General features: G+C 41.8%; 3 protein-coding genes across 3 annotated transcripts in view; 2 read left to right on the forward strand and 1 right to left on the reverse strand.

Moving 5' to 3' along the window:
• The first annotated feature begins 1,175 nt into the window (after window positions 1–1,175).
• Window positions 1,176–4,059, forward strand: LOC308285600 (uncharacterized protein CXorf38). Its single transcript, XM_080726394.1, has 6 exons — window positions 1,176–1,396; window positions 1,944–2,078; window positions 2,768–2,890; window positions 3,071–3,220; window positions 3,478–3,648; window positions 3,793–4,059. The coding sequence occupies exons 1-6, from the start codon at window positions 1,193–1,195 to the stop codon at window positions 3,943–3,945; spliced, it is 936 nt and encodes a 311-aa protein (XP_080582520.1). The 5' UTR covers window positions 1,176–1,192; the 3' UTR covers window positions 3,946–4,059.
• Window positions 4,060–6,257: 2,198 nt separating this feature from the next.
• On the reverse strand, window positions 6,258–7,421 carry LOC308285605 (perforin-1-like). Its single transcript, XM_080726401.1, has 2 exons — window positions 7,297–7,421; window positions 6,258–6,882 (listed from the first exon to the last, which is right to left on the reverse strand). The coding sequence occupies exon 2, from the start codon at window positions 6,861–6,863 to the stop codon at window positions 6,465–6,467; it is 399 nt and encodes a 132-aa protein (XP_080582527.1). The 5' UTR covers window positions 6,864–6,882; window positions 7,297–7,421; the 3' UTR covers window positions 6,258–6,464.
• Window positions 7,422–9,046: 1,625 nt separating this feature from the next.
• The window catches only part of LOC308285606 (SH2 domain-containing protein 1A-like), a gene marked incomplete at its 5' end in the record, with an annotated part of 3,214 nt that continues 2,260 nt past the window's right edge, over window positions 9,047–10,000 (forward strand). The window contains one exon of the mRNA XM_080726402.1: window positions 9,047–9,198. Coding sequence (XP_080582528.1) covers window positions 9,047–9,198 — 152 coding nt within the window. The remainder of the gene's footprint in view (window positions 9,199–10,000) is intronic.

Consider the following 10,000-nt stretch of genomic DNA (forward strand, 5'->3'; position numbering starts at 1 on the left):
TGTTGACAGATTTTGAAAATAATTTGTACTTTGGTAGGCTACTGCAAGTAGGCTATAGGCATATATTTTGAATTCAAAATACAGGCATTTTTACATTTACATTGTGGTATTTCTAAAATAAATAAATACATCTGAATACTTCTTCCATCACAGGACTTATGTCTGATCTGTCTGTTTCACTTTCTGTGACCTTGCGTGGGAGACGGGAGGGACAAGGACATATAGGCCTATTATTCTTTGATAGCAGTATGACTTCATACAACCAAGGTTTTGTTTCCAATAACCAATGACTCACCAGTGGTGGAAAAAGGAGGCATAGGCCTACTCACATTCTTTACTTAAAGGGGGCCTGTCACCTAAAGGGTTACTGTCACTTTAAAAATCATCTTAATAAACAAGTTAATATTTTTATGATGTCATTGTGGGGATGCGCAATTATAAGCCAATCAAATTAATTGACTGTACTTAGACTACTTACTGTACTGGTTAACTGTTGTTGGGGGGCGAGGGGCAGATTAGACTGTGACTTGAGTTTCAGACTGTTTCAGACCGTTTTCAGAGAGACCACGTGACCTACTGTATCATAGCCTACTATTATAATTTCGGGGCATGTCAGCGGGCCTTTAAGTAAAAGTAGCAATACTGCAGTGTGAAAACACTGCAGTATTACAAGTAGAAGTCCTGTTTTCAAAATGTACTTGAATAAAAGTACAAAAGTATTGGTATCAAAATGTAATTAAAGTACCAAAAGTAGAAAGTAGCCTACTCATTGTGCAGAATGTCCCATTTCAAGTTTTAAAATGTATAAAAAAAGAGTAGAATTAAAACTACTGAAATCGGAAATACTCCAGTAAAGTAAAAGTAGCTCAAAGTTGTACTTACGTAACTTTACTTTGTCACTCACTGTACGCCACTGTGACTGTGACTCACCAGCCTGCCTGGCCTGTCTTCCATCCTCCACAACAACCATCAGCTTACGGCCCTTTACCGTGGTGCTGGCGCCACCGTGTGGCCTATTCCTGCACATACATACCTCGCGTGTCTTGTCTTTGTTGTACAGAATGGGTGGAGCTCGCCTCGAACTAACTTGAAGAGTCGACTCGGAGTCGGAAGCTGCCTGTTTATACTGTAACTGTACTGTACTACTCTACTGGTTTGTCTTGAAGTTTGTTTACTTAGAACCCCGTTTAAAATGGTATTCGAAGAACTGGCAGTTCGTTTGAATGATAAGGGTTACAAGAACTGGCTTAAAGCCGGCCACTGTCTGCGCATACTGAAGGAGGGTCTGCATGTTTTCACCAACACTGAGATGAGAGCTTTCCACGGAGATCTGCTCGCTCAACATGCGACTTTACGGAGACCCTGTCAAAGTTCATGCACCTCCACCCGGAACAAGGTGAAAAATCCAAGAAAATGGTTTCATTGATGTCGATGTTTAGGCCCTAAATATGTCTATGTTATCTAGGCTATGTAGTAGCCCTTTGGTTCAAACAGAAAACCAAAAGAGACAAATTATGGTGCAGGACATTGACAAACACATCACGTCACGTCAGTGACGTCACCTTACAAAGTGCTGTACAATGAATGAACCACAATATAAACAATAAAGTTAAAACAAAATGCTCGAAACAAATGTGTTTATATTAACATTTTCCTAAAAGAGTAGCCTAGAGTGGTGGGAGCATCCACTGCCCCTGCAGGTCTTGGGTACAACCAGAAGGCCTTTGTCAGAGGACCTGAGTCCCACTGTAATATGGGTGATTTATCACCCATATCACCCATATTACAGATACAGAGTGGGGCCAGTAGGCTATATTATTGGGGGTGGGGATATGAAAATAATGTGTGTGTGTGTGTGTGTGCGCGCGCGCGTGTGCGTGTGTGCGTGTGTGTGTGTGTGTGTGTGTGTGCGTGTGCGTGTGCGTGTGTGCATGCACGTGCAGGTGTCACCAGTGTGTGCCGTGTGTTCTGAGTGGCGAACAGTGATCCTACGACACCACAGACAGCCCAACATCACAGTGAACTGGGACAACTGTAGACCCTCGTCCTGGCTTCATGACCACTGGGAACTGGCAAAGGTACTGGCACCAACAGTCCAGCACACCACTGACCACTGCCATCTGTCCTCCCAGAAGACCTAAACCTATAACCCACAGAGTGATTGATTGATTGATTGATTAATTGACGTCATTCTACAGAAATGTAAATGGCACGAGGTACAGTCAGATTAAGGCTTAAAGCATACATGGGCAACTGGCGGCCCGGGGGCCACATGCGGCCCCCACCTTCACTTCATGCGGAATACCTGATATATTAGGCTATTGATTTCAGCTGTTACAATTCTATTCTATACTCTATAGTAGCTTTTTGTCCAATGTATTTGTATTTAAGTTCATATAGTTCACATAAGTAAGCCTATAACTAAATGCATTTGAAATTAAATTAAAACATTACTTTTCAGGATTCCAATACAAAGATCTACAATCAGCCATTTTTGCTACTTTTGTGTGACATAGAATGGCGAAGTAGGGCATTCATTTACGGAACATTAGGAGAAAAGAGGTTTCTGCCCGACAGTATACATGCAATGTGGCCCTCCCGAGTGAGTGTGGAAATATAGTGGCCTTGTAGGAAATATAGTGGCCTTGTAGGGTTTGGATGAATATCAGTGGTAGATGGAGACAAATTAACCCAACCTCTCTCTCTCCGCTTCTCTATCTCTCTCCCCCTACACTCTATCTCGCTCGCTCCCTCTCTTTCTGTGCAGGCCTACATGCCACGGGGCCAGTTTCGAGTGACAGGGGCCGATCAGTGCGATGCCTCGGCTCTGCTCAACCTCATCAACCACTGTGATCGTTTCAGCTCTGTGGACCCTAAGCTAGTTAGAGAGGTGACCCCCCCCCCCCTCCCTCCCCGCTAGTTAAGCCTGATTTTCAGCTGACCTCAAGTGTATTGTATCATACAAAGCATAGTATGTGTTTTAACAGATATTTCCAAATTGTGTGTGTGTGTGTGTGTGTGTGCGTGCGTGCGTGCGTGCGTGCGTGCGTGCGTGCGTGTGAGATGGTAGGTGATCCGGTGTAGGAATGAACTGATGCATTCATGTGAGTTGCGTGTGGAGGATGAATGGATGAGACACTACCAAGCCAGTCTAAAAATGCTCCTGCAACGGTTCAACCATGTAGCGGAGGTGGCCACAGCAGCACAGCGAATACACGAGGTTAGTGTTTACATGAGTGTATGTCAGCCACAAGTGCACGTACTGTATGTGTGCATGTGTGTGAGCCACTGCATGTGTGTGTGTGTTGCGAGTGCATGATGTGTATCTGTACAACAGCATCTCGGCTCTTATCAAGATGAGGGCATACAATTTTCAATTCAAAGGAGCTTTATTGGCTTGAGAAAACATACCTCTGGTACTACGTTGACATTAACTAATGGCTACAACTTTGTGTGTGTGCACGTTTGCCTGCCCAGATGCTTGTAGCTGATTGGTCAGTGTGTGTTTCACGGCTAGACAGAGTGGACGCTCCTTGTTCTGACAGTCTAGGAGAACAATGGGAGACCGGCGCCGATACGATCAGCCAATGGGAAGTGGAGTTGCTGCAAGAGACGCTGCAGGAGCTGCTTTGTGACACGGAGACACAGGTGTGAATGGCGTGACAGACATGCACGTGCACGTGCACGCACAGACACACTAGCTCTCAAAGATCTCTTTCCAATTCTCTGTCTCTGATGCACTCTCTGATTCTCTCTCCGTTTGTCTTGTTTCTATCTCTCTCTCTCTCTCAGCACACTGAGGGTTTGGTCAGACTGAAGGATTTCCTCCAGGCCAACAGAGACCTGGGAGAGCAGTTCTCTGCGGAAATCCAAGCTCTGCACTCACTGGGTACAAGAGGACAAGGACATCAAAGGACTGAGGAGGATGAAGACCGAACTGTTTGACAGGAGCAGGGCCGCAACTAACATCATCAGTCATTTTGTCACGCGTAGAGAAGTTGGCATCCTGTGCCAGACATGTTTGAAAAATTAAAGAATACTGTATGTGATGGCACTATTGCAATGATGATGTCTGCTTGTATCTACTTTATCTTACTCTGTCCGTGTCCGCAATGATGTATCATCATCAAAACACAACAGGAGGCCATAAAACTGTATAGATTAGTTCTCAAAGGCCAATGGTTGATTAATACATTGCTGGTGGATTGTAAGAACAGCCTCACTCAAGGAAGATACACCTGCGCCATGACCAGGTGCTGAAGTGCTTGGCTGCCGAACTTGAGAACAAGAGGGTGCCTTTGTGTCTTCATTGTTGAGCTGGCGGTCCCTTGGGAGGATACCATTGATGAGGCATACGAACGCAAGAGGCTGAGGTGTGCCAACTTAGCAGCAGAGGAGTGGGGCTGGAACGTGAAACTGCAGAGGCTTTGTAGTCAGTCAGGCTCATGGAGGAGGTAGGGATAAGGGCAGGCTCAACTGAAAGCAATCAAATAACTTACAATACATTTTGACCATAGAATGACTGACGTACATGCATTCACATTTTGATGAGGATGTAAATAGCATATTATACATTTTACATATATTATACATCACTAATCCGATTATTTTATTTCTCAAAAACAGATGACAGAACTGTCTACCTTTGGCACTGATTTTATTCCTTGTCCATAGAATTGAGAGCGGGGAGAGAAGAACATATCTGTGCTTGTTTGTCAATATAGGAATAGAAATAAAGGCGTCATGAATGCACACCTTTTCTTTAGTTTTAGTTATAGACCATAAACGACTTGATTTCAATGAGCTGCTCAGTAACAGCATGATTTCTAGCATACCCATCTTGGCTCCTCTACCCGTAGAGACAGGCAGAGCCATATAGGTTTATATTATCTTGCTTACCTAAACCTAACCTTGCAAGTTGTTCAATCCACTTTTCAATCTGACAATCTTCCTTTCACATTTATATGAAGGGTGACATGCGTTTGCTCTCTCTCCCTGATATTTATGTACATGTTCAGACATTGCTTTGCTAAGGTGTAGATTAGATAACATGAACCATCTACTGTATACCTGGCCCACTTCTTTTTGTGAGCTTATGACAGGTCTACTATTTTTGTCAAAGTTTCACCTATTTTCTAGTTTCACCTATTTTCTCTGAAAGTCGAGAACATACAGTAACTCTCCACTAGTGTTTCTTTATTAATTTAAATGCACCAGACGTGTGTTTTATTTATTTTGTTATCGATATTTTTTCCTACCCAAAGCCCACCTAGACACATTTCAATCAATGTTTCGTTGAAATCGTAATACATTCCTGAATCTTTAAAGTATTTATGGACACTGAAACTTGCCAAATCGCAGTTGAGCAGAAGATGAACAAGAAGAAGGTGAGACACCCCCTCAGTGTAGAAGGCCTGAAAAGGATGCTGCCTGGAGTACATAAGATATTCAATGGAAAGCGCCTGCCAGGAATGCTAACTAACAAGCAACTTGTTACCCAAAGTTCTTCATGCCTAATGAGACCGTGCTGTCTGTTCTGGACCTGGAGAGCTCATCACTGCAAAAGCCAAGATTGTAACAATTGACGTCATTGTAGAAGAAGGGTATGTTGAAATTATTGTGTTAATTGCAGCTTTGTGTCCTGAGCTGTGACAGAGGGCACTGGGGCAGTGTTAGTATGCTCACCCATCCCTTTCAGATATAGCTATATTTATCAAAGTACGAGCAGTGCAGCATGCAGTTTGAGGATGGCAACGTGCATAATTTTAACAGCCACATCCTATTTTTAGTTTACATTTTTGTCAGTTGGTATTTATCGAAATTCATTATAAGATTTGAACCGTAGATGTTATAATATTTAACCAAATTGTGCATGTATGTTGAAAGCTTTGTCCTGATTCTTCACTTACATTGCTTGTTGCGTAGTTCATTGGAGTTCAAATATTTATACACATTTACTATACAGTATAGTAAATTTATAACATCATAAAAACGTACAAGGAATTAGTTTTTTCACAAAATACATATTATTTTATGTCTTATCCCATGGGTCTTCAACAGGGGTTCCAGGACCCCTAGGGGGTCCTCAGAGTTACTACAGGGAGTCCTCCAAATCTTTGAGTGATAGAAAGTTTTTTCTCCTTTTTTATATTAACCACGTGAGAACTTTAGCCAAAAATAGCAGATCTACAAGCTCACAACAAGCTATTTTTGGCTAAATAGCTTTGGTTTAGAGGGGGAAAAGAGCAGACCAAGTACATAGTGAAAGGCCAAGTTTATTAAGAATTGACGGTTCAAGTCTATCTGAAAACACAAATTGACATGAATCCAAAATACACAGATGATTGTGCGGTCAAGCAATGAAATGATATGGAATCTATGACAAGGTTGTGGGGGTCCCTGCTTCATCTCTCTCAACTAAGGGGTCTTAGGCCTGAAAACATTGAAGACCCCTGTTTTATGTCTTATCCAGTATAGATGTACGAGAAGTACAATTTTCCTTTCTTCAGACTACAGCTTTCTTCCTTTGTACCAGCTGTTATGTTTGTGGTGCAGGTTCCCAGGTGGTCGTCATAGAACACGTCTCTGTCCCACACGTCCAGTTTCAGCACGTCGCCGACGCCCACGTCCACGAAGTTGAACTCGGCTTGCCAGGAAGGAGTGCGGGTGTCCTCGGCGACCTCGGTCATCCCTCCAAAGTGAGTGCCACACCAGACCTTGACGTAGGCATCAGGGGCCGTGAAGAAGCCTCCGTGCAAATCGATGGCGGTCAGGTTGGTGACTCTGACATGATAGCCATGGACAGCAGTCAGGCCACACAGGAACAGCACACCCAGGGAGAGAGACGGGGAGAATGCCATCATCACCCAGTCACAATGGACACTGAATGGTGAGAGAGAAAAGTGAAATACTTTTAATGCTTCATTTATAGCCTACTCTGTTTTGCGAGTATAAATTAGTATAAAGTACTGTATATAGCCTATCAGGCCTGTAGTCCATAACAAATGTTTTGCAGTCTTTTATACAGATAATACTATTCAAAAGTAGAATTCAAAAGGTGAATATTGTATTAATCCGCCACTTAAAACATAACCTTTTCTTTTATTTGGCATTGCTAACTTGGCTTAGCAAAGGCCCTGATAACCGTATGTCCGAAACGTTACTTTTCCGAAGAATTAGAAAAAGAACATTATTATTTAGTCAAGCTCTTGTTAATACTTTTGATTTGTTAAATATTCATTAAAATCACAGACGTAATCTTTCTATTCTCAATTACACACACAAAAAAAAAGTTACCTGTAAAGTGGAATGGCTTGTTTTAGTTGTTCCAAAAGAGTGGCAGTGGCCCTGGTTCTTGTGACTGTTATTTATATAGAGTTAATAAATACACTATACGCCCCATTTTAAAAACAGTTTCACCAACCAGAGTGAGCCATGTTGTGCTGGCAAGAGCTGCTTCATCTTATCTAACTGAAGGTAAATATTTGTTTACCTGATTCATTGTGTAAACAACACATTAAATTTTACATTTATTTTAAGCATTTACCAGCTTTTATCAGTTACACAGCAATACAAGAACTGATATGGAATAATAAAATTGGTATTGATTTCATATATCCTTATGCAAGATTTAGTATAGATTCCAATATTCTTCATGCCTAATAGTATGATTTGCTGATACGACCCCTTGGCTGTTGTAGTGTACTTGTGTGCAATTCTATGTACGTGTGTGTGTGTGTGTGTGTGTGTGTGTGTGTGTGTGTGTGTGTGTGTGTGTGTGTGTGTGTGTGTGTGTGTGTGTGTGTGTGTGTGTGTGTAAGGGTGCATCATTATGCCCACATCTCTAACTGTAAAAGAACAGTGTGTTATGTGATCTTTATATACCACTTTCATTTGTCGCTTACATCCAACTTCACAACTTCACCACATCCTGGAAAGTATAACCACAAAAACAAACCTAGTGCACTCAGAGTCTCGCCTCCTTTGACTGTTGACTTCTGCTGTTCTGGCATGCACATATCTTAAAATATATACAACAAAACAAATGTACAAGCTAAGTCAAGAAGACAAAGTTCAGAGTTTAGATGAATAAGCAATTGCATTTGGTACCAAGGAACAATACTTACATCAGTAATGCAATTGGAAAATCTCCTTCGAACAATGGCTGGAAGCAATATAATAACTAGATACGACAGAGGCGACCTATTACCTAGGTCATAGGTCAAATAGGTAAAATAAACACCATACAGAGTATAGACTACAAACACACACTAAACACTGTTTGTTCAATGTAAGGTTGGGTGGGTAGAGACTAGAGAGGAGAGGCCACCTGAGGTCTATTCCCCGGTTTGCACCTCTGTCCTGGTCTGGTATGTGTCGGAAGTGTCCCTGAGCAAGACACTTAACCCATGAGCTCTGTACTAATAGTGCTCACTGCTCCTATATAGATAGATAAATGCAGAGGACACATTTCATGTATCTGCAAATGTACATTGACTACCAGGGGTGAGATGCCATGGGCTCGCGTGGGCTCGGCGAGCCCACACTTATTTTGCTGCACGCACGCGCGCCTCATATGCACACACTAATTAACAATAAAAACAGCGTGCGCGCATGACGTCATGAATTTAGAGGACCCACACTTCTAAAATCAATATCACACCACTACAAATTACCCCAATGGAGTGGGGACTAATAATAATGATTATTATTATATAATTAATGACTCTCTCAAGGTCACTATTTCTCCACCAAATTTGTTGTCATCATTTACAAGAAAGGAACTGATCTGAAAATACGGCAAACACTAATTCTAACCAACATAACCAACTTTCTCTCTCACATGCCGAGAGACAAAACGGCCACTGCACTGTTTGCTTCGGAGAAAATGTGTGAACATCCACCTCGTTGCAGCTGAGCTGCATACCAAAAAAGGTGTGAAACCCCCTGAGGCCGTGTTTTCCTGCTCTGTACCCTTTCACATGCTCATCTGCATGTGATCTGCTGCACTCACATTGGTACACACACTAGTGTCTGATTTCTAAACATGGAGACAGAGGGCATTCTGGTTCAGTCTATTTATTATGGTAAAATTGGGAGAGAGGATACAGAGAGGCTGATGGAGAGATACGGGCGCGAAGGCAGCTTTCTGCTGAGAGACAGTGAGACCGTGCAAGGGGCTTACTGTCTCTGCGTGAGGTGAGTCTTCAAAATGGCATTCAAAAAAATGTATTAGCTTTTTTTTTTGTTTGTTTGTTTGTTTGTTTTTTATCATATTTTGTAACCCCAGTAACTCAGGGTAGGCAACATTAATGCTGCTAAAAATAATCTTACTTTGTCTCAGTAGATTATTTTTGAATATGTATTAGGTCTCAACCAGATGCTGTATTTCTGAACAAAGTAAGCCTGTCCAGCTTCTTATGAGTAGTTTTCTTTTTCTTCAAATAAAAACTAAAAGAAGAAACGAACAAATGAAGAGCAGTTCCTTGTCAATTGTGTAGGGTATTTCTTTGGTAACAAAATACTAAGTGCTTATTTCTGTGGAGTAGTTTATCTACTTACAAGGAGAAAGATGTATTCAATAATATCCTAGAGACAGATTGATTGATTATTCTGTATTTAAGTCAGGAGTCTTCAACAGGGGGTCCTTAGAGTTACTACAGGGGGTCCTCCGAATGTTTGTGTGATATAAACATTTTTCTCCTTTTTTATACATTATTAACTACTTGAACCCTAGTGTCCATATTTTGAGAACTTCAGCCAAAGATAGCAGATCTAGGCCTACAAGCTCACAAACGCCTCGCAGCGCGAGGCGTTGTGAGCTTGTAGATCGGCTATTTTCTGCAAAGAGCTGTGGTGTAGAGTGGAAAAAGAGCACACTAAGTACGGAGTGAAATGTCACGTTTATAATGTAATGACGGTTCAAGTGGTTAAATATCTGAAAACACAAATTGACATGAATCTAAAATACACTGATGATTGTGCTGTCAAACAGTGCAAC

Source organism: Nannobrachium achirus, assembly GCF_963921795.1.
Source record: "Nannobrachium achirus genome assembly, chromosome: 5".
Taxonomy (NCBI): domain Eukaryota; kingdom Metazoa; phylum Chordata; class Actinopteri; order Myctophiformes; family Myctophidae; genus Nannobrachium; species Nannobrachium achirus.